Source organism: Thermothelomyces heterothallicus (assembly GCF_042370625.1).
Source record: "Thermothelomyces heterothallicus CBS 202.75 unplaced genomic scaffold P884_scaffold_44, whole genome shotgun sequence".
Lineage (NCBI taxonomy): Eukaryota > Fungi > Ascomycota > Sordariomycetes > Sordariales > Chaetomiaceae > Thermothelomyces > Thermothelomyces heterothallicus.
Genome location: NW_027192605.1, coordinates 38,392 through 58,765, shown reverse-complemented (window position 1 = coordinate 58,765; position 20,374 = coordinate 38,392). Strand labels below are relative to the sequence as shown.

The 20,374-nt window shown below is 56.6% G+C and overlaps 7 protein-coding genes across 7 annotated transcripts; 3 read left to right on the top strand and 4 right to left on the bottom strand.

Annotated features, from left to right (window-relative positions):
- Nucleotides 1-441: 441 nt before the first annotated feature.
- On the top strand, nt 442-1,569 carry P884DRAFT_212705 (uncharacterized protein; the record flags this gene model as incomplete). Its single annotated transcript, XM_069439164.1, has 5 exons — nt 442-615; nt 682-799; nt 867-934; nt 999-1,391; nt 1,459-1,569. 5 exons carry the CDS (start codon nt 442-444, stop codon nt 1,567-1,569), a joined length of 864 nt encoding a protein of 287 aa, XP_069293343.1.
- Nucleotides 1,570-2,133: 564 nt separating this feature from the next.
- P884DRAFT_319702 (Sodium/hydrogen exchanger family-domain-containing protein) lies at nt 2,134-4,149 on the top strand (the record flags this gene model as incomplete). The annotated part of the gene is made up of 5 exons (XM_069445363.1): nt 2,134-2,191; nt 2,255-2,461; nt 2,568-2,696; nt 2,771-3,982; nt 4,106-4,149. The coding sequence occupies 5 exons, from the start codon at nt 2,134-2,136 to the stop codon at nt 4,147-4,149; spliced, it is 1,650 nt and encodes a 549-aa protein (XP_069293342.1).
- Nucleotides 4,150-4,900: 751 nt separating this feature from the next.
- On the top strand, nt 4,901-6,847 carry P884DRAFT_273463 (peptidase S8/S53 domain-containing protein; the record flags this gene model as incomplete). Its single annotated transcript, XM_069442592.1, has 1 exon — nt 4,901-6,847. One exon carries the CDS (start codon nt 4,901-4,903, stop codon nt 6,845-6,847), a length of 1,947 nt encoding a protein of 648 aa, XP_069293341.1.
- A 1,113-nt stretch (nt 6,848-7,960) lies between these two features.
- On the bottom strand, nt 7,961-8,305 carry P884DRAFT_212760 (uncharacterized protein; the record flags this gene model as incomplete). Its single annotated transcript, XM_069439168.1, has 1 exon — nt 7,961-8,305. The coding sequence occupies one exon, from the start codon at nt 8,303-8,305 to the stop codon at nt 7,961-7,963; it is 345 nt and encodes a 114-aa protein (XP_069293340.1).
- A 539-nt stretch (nt 8,306-8,844) lies between these two features.
- P884DRAFT_252471 (glycoside hydrolase family 43 protein) lies at nt 8,845-10,794 on the bottom strand. The gene is made up of 5 exons (XM_069440730.1): nt 10,595-10,794; nt 10,153-10,505; nt 9,994-10,066; nt 9,681-9,929; nt 8,845-9,564 (listed from the first exon to the last, which is right to left on the bottom strand). The coding sequence occupies exons 1-5, from the start codon at nt 10,682-10,684 to the stop codon at nt 8,974-8,976; spliced, it is 1,356 nt and encodes a 451-aa protein (XP_069293339.1). The 5' UTR covers nt 10,685-10,794; the 3' UTR covers nt 8,845-8,973.
- A 1,702-nt stretch (nt 10,795-12,496) lies between these two features.
- Nucleotides 12,497-16,002, bottom strand: P884DRAFT_212789 (uncharacterized protein; the record flags this gene model as incomplete). Its single annotated transcript, XM_069439169.1, has 2 exons — nt 12,497-15,814; nt 15,877-16,002. The coding sequence occupies 2 exons, from the start codon at nt 16,000-16,002 to the stop codon at nt 12,497-12,499; spliced, it is 3,444 nt and encodes a 1,147-aa protein (XP_069293338.1).
- A 690-nt stretch (nt 16,003-16,692) lies between these two features.
- P884DRAFT_281229 (uncharacterized protein) lies at nt 16,693-18,321 on the bottom strand (the record flags this gene model as incomplete). The annotated part of the gene is made up of 1 exon (XM_069443515.1): nt 16,693-18,321. One exon carries the CDS (start codon nt 18,319-18,321, stop codon nt 16,693-16,695), a length of 1,629 nt encoding a protein of 542 aa, XP_069293337.1.
- Between the last annotated feature and the right edge of the window lie 2,053 nt (nt 18,322-20,374).

The following is a 20,374-nucleotide window of genomic DNA, read 5'->3' as shown; positions in this document are numbered from 1 at the left end:
ACACGCAAAAGACTCGTTCGTGGCTTGGCGCGACTCTTGCCCGATCGGCCAAGTGCCCAATCATACGGAATCCGAGATCGTCTTAGCATGGCGGACAACTCACCGCTCGCCGAGGGACAACTCAGAATTGACGATTGATGGGGCTGGCAGCCGAGCAGCGGGGTTGGTTGGGCCCTTGCTGCCAGGCACACTTTCCACGCACACTAGTGCCAGCCCATCAAAGACCGCCACGGGCGACTCAAAGGCATGATCACTTGCATATTCTCACAAAGATCCACCGGCCGGGAGCCCCAAGTAAGTAACCTTACGAGCTCAACCTTCTCCGTTTGCGTTCTCCAAGGCACCAGTAACCATCTCGACTTCGCAGCCAAAAAAAAAAGAAGAGAAACAAAGGAGGAAAAAAAAAACAACGAAAAGAAAAGAGAAAAAAGAGAAAAAATAATGTGGAGGAGCGCAGCTGTCATTGTAGGGCTCGTTGGTATCGTCTCAGCCGAGACCTACGAGTTCTTTAGATGGAACACACCAGGCGCAAATCTAGCAGCGAACAATATCTACCGCCGTCAGTCATCGCCGCCCGGCTATAGCCCTGAGTTTGGGAGTTGCGGAACTGGACGGGTGAGTATTTGACGGTGCCTGAAAGAATCCGAGGAAACGACTCAGTTCTGTGCTAACCCTAGGCAGACCTGCGAGGACGCCTGTGGTCCGAATTGGGAGTCCTGCCAGGCTTCGACCAGCCTCTCGTTGTTTTGCTACAACCGGGTCGACCTGAACCAAACTTGTTGCGAGAATGGGTCTGGACGTGCGTTGTTCCGAAACACCACCACCAATGGCTGTTGCTGTTTCTCGGAGCTGACTTGAGCCCGCAGGCGCCTGTGACAGTGGCTACTACTGCGCCTGGGAGCAATTTGAAGGCAGAGTGTGGTGTTGTGAGGATGTAAGCCGAGATAATACATACACATCCTTGTCCCCGATGCTTCCTCCTGCTAATTATGGCGTAGGGCCAAAGTCTCGAGGAATGCGGCGTTCCTCACGCGACCACGGCGACGAGCTCTCCGACGCGCGCAAGCAGCACGTCATCCCCAACATCAAGCTCCTCCTCCTCTGGCTCTGCCACACACAAGGGATCCAGTAAGACGGTTACTGGTGGGGAGACACTCTCCACGACGACTGCGTCACAATGCCTCGCATCCACGGTGACCTCCTGGGCGACGACAACCGTGATATCCACCGTCGGCATCGCCACACCCACCGTGACAGTGACAGTGACAATGCCGGGCCCGGGATGTCCTCCCTCAACGTCCTTATCAAGCAGCTCCCCGCCGAGCAGCACGTCGTGGCCAGGCATGGTGACGGAGCCTCCCTTCCCAACTTCAACAGCTTACACGCCACCCGTATGTTTGCACATACCCATTGATCGCCAGGCTCATCCATCAGTATATCGTGCTGACTACCTGATAGATCTATTACAATTCCACAACGCCCGGTTTCATTGTGACCGCCGGATCTGGACGCTTAGTCGTCAGCTCGTTGGGTCTTGTTGTGCTTCTGCTGCAGCTTCTTTGGATTTGAAAAGTACACCGGTCAAAACTCAGTATTGATTAAGGCGGGGATGTCTCTTGAGTTTTTCTGATTTGCTTTCTCATGCAAGTTTGTAGCAATTGTCGGATACCCTATTAAAGATGGTTATTTGTTTCATGGTTCTGCTGCCATAATAGGAGGACGCCGACCGGTGATTCCGATAATTATCAAGATTTATTTGGAAGAAATGAGGAACACATGTTATCCAAAACAAATGTCGCGAGACAGCATGTTAGGGAGAATGACACAATGACTTTAGATGGCTACAACATTAAAGTTGCCTTCTTCACTTTCCCCTTGATTAGTCTGGGCGGTCATATACCACCATGCAGGGGCGAATGGAGGGTTGGGGTTCTACTGTTGTGAGTACTGATCTTTTTCCTTGGACTAATTAGTTAATTACGGAGTCGTCGAATCGCCTTGCAACAACAGCAACAAGCTCAATTCGACACCCAACACAACTGACCCAGCGCATTGTATAATTATCGTTAGTGCACCGGAAGAGAGGTGCGACGACAACCAAGCTGGAGTCCGCAGAACATCACCGTACGCACCATGGCCGCCGACGGAAGCGGCACATCGCGCGCGTTCCTATCTTATCATGAGCCGAGCAGTAATTTTGCAGAACCCTTCAGTCCCGGAAATTCGTCAATTCTAATCAAGTGTATGACAATAGTAATCGAAATTCTTACCCTCATATCCTTCTTTCTGTTCCTCGCCGTTGCAGAATGGCTGGCCGATAAGGTCGTCCGCGCCTCGCTGATTGGCCACATCATCGTCGGCCTCATCTACGGCGTGCCCATCGCCAACATCTTGGCCCTCCCATGGCAAGAGACTTTTCTCGCATTGGGTTACTTAGGCCTGATCCTGATCATCTTTGAAGGTATGCGCTTGCGTGGTGTATGCGCTTGCGTGGTCGCTTGGCCTCCTTATAGCCGCATAGCCGCCCACCTCCTCTTCCTCTTTCTCCTGCTGCTGCTAACCATCAGCAGGGGGGCTCACCATCCGTCTCGACCTGCTTCGCCAGAACCTCCTCCTCAGCCTTGTCGCAGCCCTGGTCGGCGTGCTCACCCCCATCGCCTTGTCGTTTGCGTTCTTCTACGCTGGCTTGCATCACGGTACAGCACCCACCGAACCAACCACCAGTTTCCAACTTCCAAAGCTAATTAGCACAACCATCCCGCTCTTCAAGCCGCTCTGGAGGCCTTCATAGTCGGGACATCCCTCTGCTCCACCTCCCTCGGCACCACCTTTGTCGTCCTGTCGAGCGCCTCCAGAACCCAGTCCGAGGGCAAGGGCAGCAACCAAGGCGGCGACCACGCCGCCCCGGCGCCGGTCGACTTCTCTCAGACCCGCGTCGGCACCGTCCTCGTCAGCGCCGCAGTCCTCGACGACGTGTGCGGCCTGGTGCTGGTCAGCGTCATTCGCAACCTCCGCGGGATAGCCGCCGCCGGCGGTGGCGATGGCGGTGGCGGTGGCGGCTCGGAAGCGCCGACGACCACCACCAGCAGCCTGGGCTGGGTCATCGGCCGCCCCGTGCTCGCGAGCGCGCTGATGGCGCTCCTGACGCCCGCCGTGGCTCGCTTCGCCGCCGGCCCGCTGTACCGGCGCTTCTTCGCTCCTCGTGTCTCCGCCGGAGCCGCGCGGGTGGTCAATTTCCTCCTCATGGCCGTCGTTTTGTGCGCATTTGTTGCGATCGCCGCCTATGCGGGCGCGTCAGTGCTGTTTGGCGCGTTTCTGGCCGGCGCCTTCGTGAGTAGCCTGCCTGGGGGCGGGAGGGCTGAGCAGATAGGGGGAGCGGGCGAACCTCGTGGGTTCGCAGACTCCTTCGAACACTACTTGGGCCCGCTGCAAAGATACGTCCTCCAACCCTTGTTTTTCGCCTCGATCGGTTTCGCCATCCCGTTCGCGGAGTTGTGGACGGGCGAGATCATCTGGAAGGGTGTCGTTTACACCTTACTCATGGTGTCTGGGAAGCTTCTTGTTGGTATAGTGGTGCCGATTTGGGACTTCATCTTCCACAGGATCAGGAAGAGATCGTCGGAGAAGAGGCCCGATAGTGTTGGGGTTGGCTCAAGCTGGGCGCCCGCCACGCTGCTCGGTGCTGCCATGGTGGCACGCGGTGAGATTGGTCTACTGATCATCCAAATCGGCCTTAATGAAACGCCATTTTTGACTCCAAAGGCCTTCGTCATTGGCGTCTGGGCCATCGTTCTCAATACTATCATCGGCCCTGTGCTGGTGGGCATCTTGCTCAAGCGGGTCGGCACAAGCATCGCCGAAAACCCTCGTTGGGGCGTCCAAGCAGAACACGGGTCTGATATTGAGGTCGAAGCGGAGGCCGAACCGACGGGAGACTCAACCAGGACGAGTAACGAGGCCAGCCTTGGCACGATGCCACTTTGTTCTTGGGTCGGGCAGCCGATCTCCGGGGATAATATCGGAGGCCGAGTCACGCGGTCATCTGCGGTTCCTACTGTTGCAAGACCTGCCTTGCCACCGGGAAGGGACTCGACACTAAAACTAGATGCCGGTCTGGAGTCTGGTACCCCAACGAATCAAGCGGGATAGTGAGTCCCAAATTCTCGGTATAGTGGTATCTGACTGGTGCACATGTTACTTCACCCTGCACTTTACGTTTCCAGTTAGGGCGAGAAGTATGCTCACCATGATCCGGGCATGCCAAGGGAGGCATGCCACAACGTTGGTAACAGACACGCAGCCGGAGATTTTGGACGGAAGATGTTCGCGCTCGGGTCGACACAGGAGCTAATTATGTGACTGAGCACAATATCGAGACGGGAACAATGCTACCATTGTCGACCAATGGGGGGAGGTGCAGGAAAGGGTGAGATCTGGTTTGGGGTTGGCGGCTGAATTTGGCGTTATCGTTCTGGAAAGCGCTCCGAAAACCGAAGGATGGCAACTTCGCCCGTGTCCAGGGGTCACCGAGTGTAACCGTCCCCCACCCACAACCGCGGTCCTTCCGTTCCCCAGACTGCCAATACATATTACGCCGAGCCTCACCAAGTCCTGAGCACACGGCTCGCCCCACTAGCTATATCAAGTTTGATATGACAATGCCCAGAAGAACGCTATAAGTCCTCCCGTCTTGGTGAAGGACCCAGTACGCAACGATGCACAAGGATCATCTTCAACGACGAGGGGATAGGCTGCGGCCGGCGTATAACTGCGGTCGCAACCTCGGCTCTTGGCCCTGCTGGCCCCCAACCCCCAACCCACCCAAAAAAAGATTTGCCAGGAGATCTAGCCGACAACGAGACCAGTGCCGGTCTGTCCATTCGTTGAGCCGTCGACAACCATGCGGTATTCCGTGCCTGCAGCCCTGCTGAGCTTGGTCATCCCCTTGGTGCACGCCGCCCCTGCAGTCATTCTCGAGGAAACGAAGGGAATACCGCCCGGATGGGTGTTTCTGAGAAATGCTAGCGCCTCGGACCGGATGACGCTTTTCGTGGCCCTGAAAGAGCCGGGAATCGAGGAACTAAAGGCCAAATTCAGCCAGCGCCGGGATGTGGACCATCCGTCATTTGGCCAGCATTTGAGCCGAGACGAGGTGGCCCAGTATCGCCAGCCCGGGGAGCAGTCGAGTCGCGCGGTCCTCGGCTGGCTGAGATCCGAAGGAATCCGGAACATGCACAACCAGGGCAGTCTCATCAGCTTCGAGGCATCGGCCCAAACGGTCAAGACTCTGTTCCACGCCGAGCTAGGGTACTACGCATACGAGGAGAGCAACGCGGCGCCGGTGCTGCGGGCGCAGTCCTACACAATCCCAGCGTGGCTGCGCGACTACATCGATTTTGTCCACCCCATCAGCAGCTTCATGCCCCCGCGGCCTCGCCCACGTCCGCACCCGAAGCCAACCAAGAAGCCCTTTTCGATGATCACGTCGACGACGACGACCACCACCAGCAGGAGCACCACCTCCGCCATCTCGAGCAGCAGCAGCAGCAGCAGCAGCAGCATCACCCTGGCGCCCAAGCCCACGCCCGACATCCCGGACAACATGATCAACCCTTTTCCCGACCTGCCCTGTCTGGCGGCGACGGTGCCCGACTGCATCAAGAAGCTCTACAACATCAGCTACTCCCCGTCCCCGCCCGGGAGTCCGAGCCCGGTGCGCTTCGGCGTGGCCGGGTTCCTGGAGCAATGGGTGCTCCACTCGGACGTGGACCTCTTCCTCGACACGCTGGCGCCGACGCTGCCGCGGAGGACGAATGATGATGATAAGAACAGTCACAACTTCACCGTCGAGCTCGTCAACGACGGCACCAACCCGCAGGACTCGCCGCGCAACGCCGGGCTCGAGGCGTCGCTCGACGTCGAGTACGCCATGGCGCTCGGCTACCCGGCCAACGTGGTCTTCTACAGCACGGGCGGGCGGGGCGCGATGCTGGACGCGGGCACGGGCCTGGCGCTGCCCGCGTCGCAGAGCGACAACGAGCCGTTCCTGGAGCTCCTGCAGGCGCTGCTGGCCAAGCCGGACGGGGAGCTGCCGCACGTGCTGAGCATCAGCTACGCGGACGACGAGGTGGGGGTGCCGCGGGCGTACGCGCGGCGGGTGTGCGACCAGTTCGCGGCGCTGGCCGCGCGCGGGACCACCGTGCTGGCGGCCACGGGCGACGGCGGGGCGGCGGGCACGGGGCGGACGCAGTGCGTGGACCGCGAGACGGGGGCGCGCCGGTTCGTCGCCACCTTCCCGGCCGGCTGCCCGTACGTGACGGCCGTCGGGGCGGTCAGCAACGTGGGGCCGCCCGTGGCCGGGGCCGCCTACAGCTCCGGCGGCTTCAGCGACTTCTTCGGGCGGCCGGCCTGGCAGGACGAGGCGGTCGAGCCGTACCTCGCCGCGCTGGTCCGCGGCAACGACACGAGGATCGGCCTGTTCAACCACGGCGGCCGGGCCGTGCCGGACATCAGCGCCGTCGGGTCGGCGTTCCAGATCGTCCTGGGGGGCGACAACAGCCAGGTGCTGGGCACGAGCGCGAGCACGCCCGTGGTGGCGGCCATGGTGGCCCTGATCAACGATGCCCGGATGCGGGCCGGCAAGCCAAGCCTCGGGTGGCTGAACTCGCTGCTGTACTCGGCAAAGGTCAGGAACGTGCTCCGGGATGTCACAGTAGGCGAGAGCGTGGGCTGCAGGTTCCCTGACGGGGCCAGGTCGGTCGGATGGTCCGCGGTCAGGGGTTACGATTTGGTCACCGGACTCGGAGTGGTGGATGACTTTAACGACTTTTTGGAGGCATTGCTGTAACCAGCCATGAAACAATTCACGGCCGCAAAGCGCTGCAGTGAAGAGAGAGAGAGAGGAGGGGGGGGGGAGGGTGGTCGTGTGCTATTATTTTGTCCTGCCATGGGTGACCGCCGTTGATGACTGATGCTGCTTCTAAATTTCTATTACAAACTTGTCTCTCAACTCCTCTCCGCCGCAGCTCCCCTCGCTTCTCTTCTTTCCTGAATCTTCGTCTTCAATAGCCGCATCCTCAGTACTCCCTCTAGCGTCATGGCGGGCCAAGTAATTCATTTCGCCATGTGTAAGCTTCAAGAAGGCATCAAAATCTCCAGCCCTGGTCCTGGCGTCATCAAACAAACCAACGGCCTCCAGATCACCCACCCATTGCCTCTCGCACAACAATATGGTCTTGAGCTCGTACCGTGGCTCCCAGTTCAGAATGTCCTGCGGCGTGTGGCCGGTGTAACAGCGGCTGAGGGGGCACGGCTTGTCAGGCTGGTCCGGGTCGTCCATCATGTAATAGATGTCCACGAACCTGACGATGTGGTACCGCTCGAGGAAAGGGACATCGACGACATCGTGGAACAGCCAGGCCCTGACTTGGCGGACGAGGTCCCGGAACGGCGCCCGACGGTGCGGGGGCACCCATTCACTGCTGTTTTGGTGGAAAATACCTTCCCTGAAAAAAGGGTGGTGCTCGAGTTGGGTCAGCGAGATGTCGCGCAGCTCAAAGTCCCAGGCCCGCTGCAAGGCGGGGGGCCTCATCGGCGCCCAGTCGGGCCGCGGACCACCGGGTTCGGCGCCCGGGTCCGGGCCGAACGTGATGAATGACAGGGTGCGCAGCGAGGGCATGGCCTGCAGCGAGGAGAATACGAGGGTCTCTGGGGCGTTGTTGGGGTTGGCGGTGGCGTCGGAGACGAGCAGGCCGACGTGTTGGATGAGGGCCTTGTTGAAGCCGATGAAGGGGTCGCCGGCCATGGCCAGGATCTCGCGGTGGCGCGGGGTCTGGTCGGGGCCGTCGGTGGCGGACCACGGGGTGAATGTGGCGAAGATGTCCGTCTCGTAGCTGACGAAGGGCACATGGCAGCGGATGTTGAAGGATCTCACGTAGTCGGATATGCCTTCCCGGCTCAGCTAGGGCCGGCCGAGCTCCCGCCAGACGTTGATGTAGCGAGGGATGCGGGCGTAGTGCCCGATCCAGACGGCGCGCGACTCGGAGCAGGCGTGCAGCGGCGCGAAGATGGCCGAGCCGCGGGGCAGCACGACAATGTAGCGGTAGCGCCAGTCGCGGTGGTGGGCGTGGGCGTGGTCCGGCATAGGGGGGTCCGGCGGCCCGCTCCAGTGCTTTGAGTCGAGGCATTCTATACAGGGCGCCTGGGCGATGACACGCGTCGGGCGCGGCACGAGCTCCCACACCATCAGCCGCAGCTCGGGAGGGAGCAGGGGAAAGCAATGGAAACGTGCCCACTCGTCGCCCATTGGTTCGAGGGTAGTGAATGATCGGATGCTTTCTGCTAGCGCTGTTGTCTCGCTGCTGACTCGGTGATGATGACGACGACGACGATGATGATGCTGGTTGGTGAGGAGGGGAGAGAGAAAGCGCGAGAGGGTGGGACGGAGAGAGAGGAGGTGGATTAGAGAGATCTAATAGTTCTTCGCCTCCCCGAGGGTTGAGCACCACTAGGCAAGACCTGGTAGTATTGTTCCTCGAGGAAAGCGCGAGGATTGGGGTCTAATGTTTGAGGAAGGAACGGTTCGTTCGTTCTGTTTCCAGTGGGGGATTAATATGAACGAGGCAGGAACGGTGCCAAGTTAGCAGAGTCTAACCAGGTGCTATTCTTGCCCTCTCACGCTAAGTTTAAATATTTTAGGTGATACTTCGGCAGTATAATAATTATCGCAGCCAACCCCCATGGTAGTCTTTCAAACCATAAATATCTATGAAGTGTACAACACGTAATTACGTATAATTATGTAATATTAGTTACACTAAGCACACGTCTCTTGACGTGTTTTTACCTGCACAATGGTCAAAATTGGATGTTTGTGGTTTTGTTTCCATAAAGAATGCCAATTATCCATTTAAAACGGCTATTTACTAATTAATGAGCAACGCAGAGACGAATAAATTAGTACGCGACTACAAATCACTGTACCGGCACCATCAGGCGGTCGACGTCGGGGCCCCATCCGCCATTGATGCCCTCGATAACTATGGTGTTGTCGGAGCCCTTCTTGAGCTGAGCATGCAAGGTGCTGGAGGCGGGATCGCCACGGGCAGGGAGGAAGGCGATCTTCCTGCCGGCGTCGCCGTTGACGCGGACGTTGGCGTAGCGCGGACTGCTGTCGCCGTTGAGGAACTTGATGCGGATGGTGGTCAGGCCGTCGATGTCGCTGCGGATGCCGGTGAAGGTGACGCTGCCGTTGTCCGGGCCGCCGATGTAGCCGGCGGCGACCTTGCCGGAGCAGCCGGAGCAGTCGATGTTGCGCGCCTTGCCGCCGTACGTGGCCGCCTCGGCCTCGTAGCTCGTCTCGGCCGGCGGGCTCTGCCACGAGGCGAAGTTGGACGTCGGCACCCAGCTGACAAAGTTCTTCATGCTGACGCTGGTGCCGCTGATGCTCAGGGGCAGCCACACGTACGTGCTCGCCATCAGATTGTCCTTGACCCACCTGTCGCCCATGTAGATGGCGCTGCTCTCGCTCGTCTTGAGGATGTAAGTCGTTTGTGAGTTGTACGTCTAAAACAGGTCCCTAGCGCGTCAGCCTCCAAGCTTCGCGTGGTAGGGGGGAGAAAAGAACAAGAACGGAATGATGCGGGAAACTTGAAGCATGAGCAGCCGAGGGCTGAACTGACATTGGTTCCCTGGTCGGCAAACTTCTTCCACTCGGACCAACCGGATCCGAGGCTCTTGGATGTCGTGTACTGGTTGTCGTTGGGGTCCCATCCGGTCATCATGGAGGCGAACAAGAAGTACGTGTCGCCCAGCTTGACCATGGCCGGCGCCTCGACCCGGTTCCCCCCCTCGAGTCTCCAGGAAAAGACGTCAGTCGTGGGAGTCAGATAGTCATCCGAAAGCGCGACAATGCGGAGGCCGTAGTTTCTCTGGCGTGCTTGTTTAGTGCTGGGTTATCCTAACATCCTGGTGAAAGCCTCTCGGGTGACGCACATCTTCGGTCAGCAAGTAGGCCTTGCCGTCGTCGTCCTTGAAAAGCCCCATATCCCGGCTCTCCCTCCCGAGTCTGCGGCGTTCTAGGGTCAATCGCGATCCGGAGCATGTCTCTTAACCCGGTCAAAGTTGAAGTTCGCAGCAAAATGGTTCACTCACGGTTGAAAGCTCCTGATGTATTCGTACTTGCCGCACACCGAGTCGCCCGTTGCGACGGCAACCCTCGCCTCGCCGTAGTTGCTGCTGTCCATGTGCATCCAGAGCACGTACTTGCCCGTCTTGTCGTTGTAGATGACCTTGGGCCGCTCCACGACGCGGTTGGGCCCCAGATCACCGGAGTCCGTACGGGAGAGAAGGGCGCCGACATAGGTCCACTGGACAAGGTCCGTCGACGAATAGCAGTTGACGTTGGTGAACGAGTGGCCGCCACTCTTGTCCTCGCCGATCATGTAGTACGTCCCGTTGACCTCGATGAAACCTGCACCATGGGCCTGCAGGTGCTCGCCGTCCGGCTGCTCACAAGAACAAGAGAAGGCGTGAAGTGGTCTTGTTAGCGATCCCAAGGCACGCCTCGACTCATTCTAAGGGGGCCAGAACTCACCGTGGTCCATGTTCCTCCGGGCACGACCTGCAGCGAAGCCGAGACAACGCTGGAGAGCGCCGCCGTGAGCGTGGCCGACGAAATGCGCATCTTGATGCTTTGCTCAGCAGCTGCCAGAGGCGACACTGGAACGGTTGCGTAATTAGCTCCCCGCGAGAGCCAGACAAACTATGCCCACGAATGCAACGTTCAGGGAACCGAATCCCGTCGTCCGTGCCCTTTATACCTACCCTACAGACATACCCCGGAAAAATAATTATATATTCGTCGCCATAGTGGATATACAATCCGGACATCGTACGTGTTACCTAGCCCTGTGCGTGAGGGATCACGCCAGGGATTGGTGGAGTAATTGATTGGGTATCTTCCTCGAAACTCTTTCCGGGTGCTCTACGGAGTAATTACTGGCTCCCAAAATAATTTAGTTGCAACGCCCGCGTGTCCTGCAACCACGCGCGACCCGGTTCGGGACAGCGGTCGAGACAGCGTATCCGCCAAAAGGGGCATGTAGCCCCGTACCAGGTTCTACCCCCACCTGACATTTATCCGGATATATGGTCTGATATGGTAATTATAACAAGCACGAACCCGCCTGCTTATAAGTACGTCTATATAGCATGGACACTTCTGAGATTTACCTTGGCTAGGTAATGACCTTAGATCTATATTTATCTCGTGTTTTTCTTATGTCTCCTATAGTCTACATACCTCTTTAAGTTAGACCTTATCTTGTCTTAAGACTTGTCTATAGAACCGCCTCTTCTCTGGAAAATTGTATCTTTTTCTTTGTCGTAAACAAGGGGAGCACGGGAAAGGGGCCGGGGGGGAGGGCGGTGACTGGCCGTCTAGATCTGCCGTAGCGACGGCCGGCGCTCTATCCGGAAGAGAATCCGCGCTATTAGGCGGCATCAGGCAGCTCGACTTCTTGCAGATTGCATGCTGGGCTGGCACCACTCGGAATCGCTCGCTGGGCGCAGGTTGAGCTGCCGGCCATCGAGTCACCGAGTCACAGACAATAATAGTAGGCTCACATCTGCATTGCATGGGTGGTCCATCTCACGAAGCAGCGCACCTTCAGTCCTGCCGCATTTACAGAAGAGCCTACGGGCTCTTGATCCAACGTTGATGCCATGTCTCATGGAGATTCCCAAAAATCCGGTAACCACGACTGGCTCGACACATACGCGCATACGTGGGACATGCATCGCCGGTTCACAGTCGTTATCAAAATTGATGTCCATCATTCTGACCTGGGTTTCGTGAGCCGATGTGCATGATATAGCGTTTTGGGTGGGTTGCCTGGCGGAATGGTCCGCTCTCCCGTCCAAGAAAGTTGTATGCGCCCGAAGAGGGAGGCTAGGCCGTCAAATCCGCAATGACTTCCTGCGCCGTCGCGTAAACCTCGCCCCAGCAATTTTGGATGATCTGCCCAGCCACGTTGCCGCCCAGTGATGGAAACTCGTCTCGGGAATACCTAGTATCCACTTCGTTGTCTTGTAGGTCAGGAAAGGGCCTCTCCCATGCAGTAATTTAGAGCCTGCAAACGGTAGGTTCTTTGTGCCTATCCTCTTCTTATACAGAACCACAGGGCCAGTAAACGTAGGTAGAGGACATCGATCTTTTGAACTATTTTGAATACTATAACCAGACCTCCATCACCTCCATTGTTTCGCCATGACAGTTCAATAACCATGCCGTATTCCCGTCGCGCTCACGATTGCGCTCTGCATTCGTCGCTCGAAAGAAGCCGCAACTCCGAAAGCCAACTGGCGGCCAGACCAAGAAAAATCATAATTACATACCGAATCAAGATTCCGTTCCCGCCAACCATCCAAGGATTGATTCTTCTGTTCGGATCATGTAATAATTAAGTAGCAACAGGAGACAAGGTCCAATTTCCCATCAACGATATTCTCCCGTTCCACGCATGGCAGAGAGCATCAGAGCCGCCTCCTGCTCCTTCCTGAGCTGCTCGTTTGGACACCATGGTGATGACGCCTCCGTCTCCCGCTGCTGTTCCCTCTTTGCATCCGACCCCGTGCCCGAATCCGTATCCGCAAGATTGTCAGTCGCGCCGCTGCAGCCGTCGCTCCCGTCATAGTTCCCGCCGTAGTCCCTCCGTTGTTGCTGCGGCGGCACGTCCGATCGAAACTTCTGGTGAGGATGATGAAGATGATGTGGTGGGTGATGGTGCAGCCAGACGGGCGGGTATCCCAACCATCCGGCCAACGGGTCGGAAAGGAAAAACGGGTTCCTCCCCGCGGATGCGCATGCGACTGGACTCCCCACGTTGGAGGAGATCGCCTGGCGCGGACCGGGCGAATCCACTTTCGGTTCGAGGGGAACAAGTTTCGTTGTGGGATACTGGTCCTGCTGGTGGGGCGGTAGATGGTGTGCTTGTTGTGGCTGCTGGGCCCCTCGTCCGCCTTTCTGCCAGTGCTCAACGTTGTGCTGTTGTTGGCTGTTGTCATTGTTGCCGTTTGATTGCCCCGGCCGATGCCTCTGGTCGGGGAGATTTGCTGCTAATAACGGCGGAAGACGCAGTTGCGACGACGGCGTCGCGGGGCGGGAGAGTAGAGTCTCGTGGTGAACTTGTGCGATGAGGCGGTCCGTCTCACGGAAGCCAGCATTGATAGCCATATCAATTGCCGATGCCGGGGGGCCCGCGGTGATGGGTTGCGGACGAGGAATATGGCTCGGGGTATTGTTAGGCTGGTATGGGGGCGTTGGCTTAGGTGTCGTTGGTGTCGGCGGCGGTAGCCGGCGGTGGTGAGGCACCGGCGAGGGCCGAAGGACGGCTTGGGAGCGAGGCAAAGATGATGCCACTGGCATTTGGGGTTCTGCTGTGTTGTTGAGTGTGACACGAGTCTCGACACCGCCTATTATGCGCCATGCAACGGCCTGCTTCCGTCTGCGACTTTTGACTGCCGCCGAGATGGAGCTGTTACCATTGTTGCCGCTCAGAGTATCCGAGGGCAGGGCCGTCGATACGGGCGATGATGCTGGGATTGCTGCTTGCGCCTCTGTCGTAGCAGTTGGATATGGCTCCGGGATGACACCGTGATCTGCCGGCACCCCTTGAACGTTAAGCACCGCAGGAGCCGACTTTCGAGGCCTCTTTCGTTTGGAATTGGCCGCGACCACATCCGAAGATGAAGCTACGGAATTCACCGGAACATCCCCGGTGATGCGTCGCAGGTCTTCCATGATTTTGCCAACAAGGTAGGCCCCATTCAGCTTATGGTCCCGAACCGACGCAGGGCGCTTCGCGTCGGGGTTGAGCTTCGGTTCCCTCGGAATCTTGGCCGCTTTCTTAGAAACTTCCTTCGGTGGGGTTGGCGGTTTATCCTCTTGATGTCCATTTATGGGGGCCTGTGCATCTGCATCTTGCTTTAGTTCTTCTCCGCTTTCCTCCTTCCGGTTGTTCGTCGGGTCATCGCTCTCCCTCTTCTTCCTCGTAATTTTCTCAGCTTTATCTTTCCGTTTGCTAGATTCGGCGCCACTTCGCCTGCGAGACAGTCTGGCGGTCTTAAGCTTCTCTTCCTCAGGAAGGGCGGCACCAGGCGGCAGCCACAATGCCGGCTTCCTGGCTCGGAGGTCGGTGACCCAGGCATCGCAGTCCCATTGTACCCAATAATCAATGATATCGGCCCAGACGCTATCGGGAGGTTTGGTGAAATTCACAAACACTACCTTCCCTCCCCGATCGTGGACCGCCTTGGCAAACTCCTTCACAAGAACTTTGAGTCCGTGGACACGCATGCTAGTCCCCAGTATCAAGAGCATGTCGGGGCCTAGCGAGAGGTCGTGCTGCACCAGGGGGCTGATGAGGTGGGCATGTGGGTGCTCTTCTCCGTAGAGGACGATGTCTGGCCGGAGCTTGCCAACTCCGAGGGCTCGCTTGCCCTTTTCTTCCCGGGCAGCAGTCGCCCCGGCGCAATGCGGACAGGTTGGTTGCCGACCGGCGAGGGTGTCTTCTAGTCGGTCGTCTTCTTCCCATGAAGCGGTGCGGGCGCACACGAAGCAGCGAAGTTCAGCCAGGGACCCGTGCAGGAACACACACTCAACTCCGCGGTTGGGCGCCGCTGGAGCTGTTTGCTGTGAAGCCGGCGGAGAGGCCTCGTCCTGCACATTGGCTGAGTCCGGCTGCGTCGTCCGTGATCGCTCCTGCTCCTCGTCCTTCTGGGACGCCCCCTGATTTGCCTCGGGAGCCCCATCGGCGCCCCTCCCTTGTCCTTTTGCCGCGCCGCTGTTCCGCCCGGCTCTGGTGGAGAAGCGGTATCGGCTCCCGGCGCCCAGAGATAACGAGGTACTAAGGCCGACACGTTCCTCCAGCTGATCGATGTTTTGGGTGTAGCATCTGACCAGCTTTCTGCTGTCTCGGAGGACGCTGACAAACCAGTGACTAATCGTGGGTTCGGCATTTCGCACTTTCTCGCGAAGCGTGGACACAAAGGTGTAAAAGACCGATGTTTTGATGGGGCACGACCAGATTTGGGCATCGAAAAGGTCGCGCCCTTTCATCGAAGGAAGCGACGTTCGAGAGGTGATGGACGTTTGCGACGAAAGGAGAGGGGTAGTTGCTGAAGACGGTTCCTCGCTCTGAGACCGGGAAGACTCGGTGCCTCGGTCGGACGAGCAGCTTGTCGTCTCCTGATAAGGATCGTACATGATAGGGGGTGGAGACGAGAGAGGCGAGGAGCTTCCGGGGAGCGTTTCGAGGAGATGGGCTCTTCGCGGGTGCGGGGTGCCAAGGACAAAGCTGGGAGGGGACGATGGGCAGGGCGCATTCTCCGTGTTGGGATGTTGAGCGTCCGCCAGACGGTTCGCCTTCGAGTCGGGAGAACTAGATACGGATTGTGGGAGGGAATTGTTTTCATCAGGGGCCTGCGCTCGTTCGGCCCCTCTCTCCGAGAGCGAATCCTCGTGCCTGGCGGGCTGCTGCTTTTCTTCGGACTCGGTGTTATCGGTGTTCTGATCCGTTCTGGTGTCATTCGACTTTTCTGTGGCACCGCGCAGCCCTGGGAACGGTAGTCCATGATCTCGGGATGCCCGGCGGCGCCCAAGCTCGGGGTCGTCTAACGTCTTCCGCTGTCGCTTCGCTGGTCTCTGTTCTGCGTCCTGTCCACCAGCGTCGCTGTTGTTTTCCGTAGCTTGCTGCTGAGCGGCGTCAAATTGGGCCTGAATCAGGGAGTAGAGACCATTTTCGGAGCGGAAGTCCTACAAAACATAGTCAGCGAGGAAGATGGGGACGGCGACGATTGCGGCGGGACACATCATACCGGGATGCCCGAGTTGGTGCTGATGCCGGCACCAGTAATGACGACGACCTTCCGCGACTTCCACAAGGTATTTGCAATATCTTGCAACAATGGGTCGCAACCCGGAGCAACGTAGGTTGTCGGCATCGCGATAGCCCTGTCAATTGACGCCGCATCGGGCTGGAGCGGCGTTCAAAAAAGGACGACAACGGCAACAAGCGGGAAGTATACAAGATATCGGAAGAGGATTTAGTTAATCATTGTTATCCACAGGCGCTGTCCTCGTCGATAAGCGCGTGTCGAAACAGTATTGCACGGACAATCGCGTCCCGAGCTTGGGCGGGATATATGCGGAACCGAGCTCGGTCGCGCGACGCGTTCAGATGCTCGAATGATGGGCCGGGCAATCTCGTCGCGGGAGTTTAGGTGATTGCGCGTGCGACGGGTCTCGTGACGAGTTGTCGAAGCCGGCAGCAGGGCATTGGACCCATACGGTACAGAAGGTTGTGAAGGAGCGTTGTTTTGGTTGCTGCTCCGCACCAAGACGGCCGGCGGCTGATGTCGATGTTGCAGAGTGCTCGGGTCGGCTCATAGTGGGGACGACGCGCGCCCTGGGTCGGCAGGGTAGTAGCTCCACCCACCATCCTTGCGGCCGCGGCTTCGCCAAGACCCGGGGCCGCCAATGATCCAGTTCGGCCCGGCTTCTGGAAGACGACTAAGGTGGGAGAACCAAGGGTCCCGAGGGCATCAACTCATCAAAGACCTTTTGGTGGTTCTAGCGTAGCAAGTATGAACGCACGGATCAATGATAGATAGGTACGCAAAAACCGTGCTCGGTCACCCGCATGCAGGCTCATCACCAGCGGCTCCTCCCTCGTGGGCCTCGGCCGTCCTCCCGTAGAGGCCACCGTCGAGAATGATGGCCTCGTTGTCGTCACGGTCATCTTGGACCCTCCTCCACCGTGCACCCCGGTCTTTCCTCCCTTCCAGCTCCGTTCCTTTCCCCTTGACGTCGTAAACTGGCCTGATCAGGCCGCCCATAAGCGGATTCTTGCTAAACGCACCTCCGTGGCTTCCTTTCCCACCACCAGACTCCGGTGTTGCAGATGCGGCTCCTGCACCCATCCCTTCCCGCGGTTCCTCGCCCCCTCCCTCTTCCGGGCTCGGGGGCCGCTCCAGCTTGACCGTCTTCTTGAACACCTTCCTCCCCGACAAGTCGATACTCACTACCTGCTGACGTTTCTCGTACTCCGGCTTCGCATTCCACTCCATCTCCCGCATCAACTTCTGCTGCCTCTTAAGCGCCATCGCCCTCTCCTCGGCACTCGCCCACATGCCGCCCGTGTAGGTGGCGTCGAAGTCCGCCGCCTCGTCCCGGACCGTCGTGCGCTTGGCGTTCTGCGCCTGGAACCCGAGAAGCTTATCCCGGTGCTGCAGCGCCATCGCCTCGGCGACCGTCAGGTCCTCCTTGTCGACGCCGGGCCGCGTAAACGGCCGGCGCGCGCCGCTGGCGGCCTGGGCCTTCTTGTGTGCCTCTCTGTCTATCGCCTGCTTCTCGCGGCCGCGCTCCGCGCGGAGCTCCCTGATCATGGTCTGCACCTCGGCAGCGCTTAGCAGGGGCTCGCCGCAGAAGGTGCAGGGGCCGAGGCCCTCCTTGATGCAGATGACTTTGCCGCAGTTGAGGCAGTTGGGCGCGGCCTCGAGGAGCGGGTGGCGTGTGGCGACGCAGTTGCAGCGGCGTGCCGCCAGGTTCGCGGGGCTGTTGGAAGCGTGGGAGGGATTGGTCGTGATCTCGAGCGAGCGGATGGCTTGGTCGAGGTCGACTAACGCGGTCGAAGACCCATGCATCGGGGTGCCGCCCGTGATGGACACCTTCGCGGTGGCGGTTTGGTTACGTGCCGAGGATGGGCCCGGCGTGGAAGTGCGGGAAACGGGATTGGATTTCGTTTTTGGCTTGGGGAGACCAAGATCGGAGACGAGAGTCCCGGTAGCGGATGGTGGGACTCTGGATGGTTGAGGCGGGGGAGTTGCAGCTTTGGCGGGTGCCGTGCTGCTGTGTTGAGTGTTGTTGTGGGTTGGTGTTGCTGTGCCTGACTTGTTCCCAGATATGTAGTCCTCTTCCTGATTCTTCTTGTTGTATACTCTCCCCGGAGCGAGATCGAACGAAGCGACCTGTCGGGGAGGAGGGGTGTGAATCGGTGCCTTCTTCTTCTTGGGGCCGCGACGAGACATCGGTACGGCGTCGACGTCGGCGTCGGATGCTTGACTTGAACCATTCCCGGTGGCGGCAGGTGTGGGTGCGGACTTTTGGGCGGACTCTGGTTCTGCACGACGGGCGTTGAATGTTGAAATGAATTCGACGACCTGTGGTGAGTCACCGAGCATGTTGGTGAAATGCTCCGCGGCTTCGGCCTTGGACAGCGTGGCGGCATACTCGAGCACCTGTTCCAGCCCATCGTCGGGCATTGGAAGCAGCTGAAATAATTGCTCTTTGGACATCGTGGATGAGCATTCGTGTGGTTTGGCGGTTTGTCGATCAAATGATCCTGACCATGGTACTCCGTAGAAGCTAGAGGTTTGAGCTTGGCCCCACGGTGGGTTCAAGAAGCTTGGCGTTTTTGGTGGGAACCATTTGCAGGCATCTGCAGCACTGACCGCACCTAAGCATTGGATTTCTGCAACCCCCCTGCGTGCTCTGGCAGTCATACTTGTACGTGTATATAGGTGACCTGACCAAACCCCTTGTACTTGAGCTGACCAAACCCCCTGTTAAGCGAGCTCGCTTAAGCTGACCTAACCAGACCAAAACTGCCTACAAGCTCAAATTTTTTAGACTAGTCAGGTTAACTTCATCCCTCCCTACAATTCTTAAAAATTGCGCGATTTAAGCACTTCACAATGAATTCCGAAATGACTTAGCCAAACTATAAAGACTAGCTATTAGACTTAAGTATCCCTAAAACTGGTGTCTTTTAGGAGGTTAACCACTAGCTAGTAATAGAGCTATAAAAGGAGGTCAAACAGTACCTAGAACCGGGTTTGCTAGAGGAGTAACCTAGTATCACGGAAATATACATGCAGATGCCGCCTGGGCCACCGGCACAGACAGACCAATCAAGCCGAAGGAACGGAAGGGCTAATCACAACATAAGAAGCGCTATAATCACTACGCTCACCAGTGATCAGGGTAATCACCACTATACGATCACTTACGATCACCGTGATCAGGAGTGATCACTAGGGTTATATATACATATAAATAGTCACTCGTTACGGTAGACTCTAGAGTTCACTAGTGATAGTAACTTATAATCACAGTACTCCTAATAGTATTATACTACTATAAGAGACAACTCTATTGTTATAAACCCTTTAGCTTTACTAAATCCCTTAGACGACCTATATACTTGTCTACGTCACTTACCTTCGTCTAAACCCTTTCAGAAGAAGTCTAAGTTAGGTTTGTTATACGTTACTATTACTCCCTTTGTTCTATTATAGTTTAGAACGGAGGTAACTTCGACCTCGATATCGATATGGCTACTAGCGTCACGGCCGAATAGCTACTCGCCTAGCTTGGTTAACTCTAGTAGCGAATCTAGGAGTTAGATTAGAGAGACAAGGCTACTTAAGCTTAAATCAAGGAACTCAAGAACGGCGAAAAGTACTTATAGAAACTAGTTAACGAGGCCTATGCCAAAATCAAGGCGCTCGAGACTACTAAAGCAAGCCGTATCAAGATCGAACTACCTAGCAAATATAAAGGAACCAAGGAGGACCTTGTAGGGTTTTTGACAAACCTTTAATCCTACTTCTGGCTTAATGATGACAAGTTTCCGGATAATAAAGCTAAAGTCCTTTATATAGCTACAAGACTAGAGGGTAAGGTACTTAGATGGTTTAAACCTATATAGAATGACTATCTTACTAAGGAAGACGAGGACGACCGAGACGCGTTTATATAGGCAGTCTTTTGATCTTATGACTGTTTCGAAGAAGAGCTTTGGAAGGTCTTTGGCGATAAAGATGAGAAGATTTATACCTAAGAAAGGCTTGCTAATCTCCGATAGACTAAGTTAGTAGCCTCCTATGTTATATAGTTTAAATAGGATATACTTAAGTCTTAGCTTAATGATAAGGCGTTAATATAACTATTTTATAATGGCCTAAAGGAAAAGGTTAAAGATAAGCTATATAAGTATGACCGGCCTAAAACCTTAGACGAATATATTATATAAGCTATTAGAATTGACGATCGGCTTTATATATAGGAATAGTAAAAACAAGGTCGAATAAATGGAACTACGATTAAGGCTAATAATAAGAAAAAGTAAGTATATATTAGTACCTTGTATAGGACGTATCCTAGAGCTATAAATATAGATATAGTATAGAAGTAGGATAAGAAGAAGATGGTCAAAGATAAGTCTAACGCTACTTACTATAACTATAGAAAGAAAGGACACTATAAGTAAGAATATTAAAGCCTAAAGAAAGATTAGAAACTAGTCCTAGGAAA

Bases quoted from the DNA above. Each gene is read 5' to 3' on its own strand.
- P884DRAFT_252471 (XM_069440730.1), bottom strand. From the start codon at position 10,684: ATGCGCATTTCGTCGGCCACGCTCACGGCGGCGCTCTCCAGCGTTGTC. The intron at 9,930-9,993 runs GTGCGTCACCCG...CAAGCACGCCAG, and splicing joins CCTACTTGCTGACCGAAGAT to AGAAACTACGGCCTCCGCAT. The intron at 9,565-9,680 runs GTCAGTTCAGCC...GACCTGTTTTAG, and splicing joins TTGCCGACCAGGGAACCAAT to ACGTACAACTCACAAACGAC.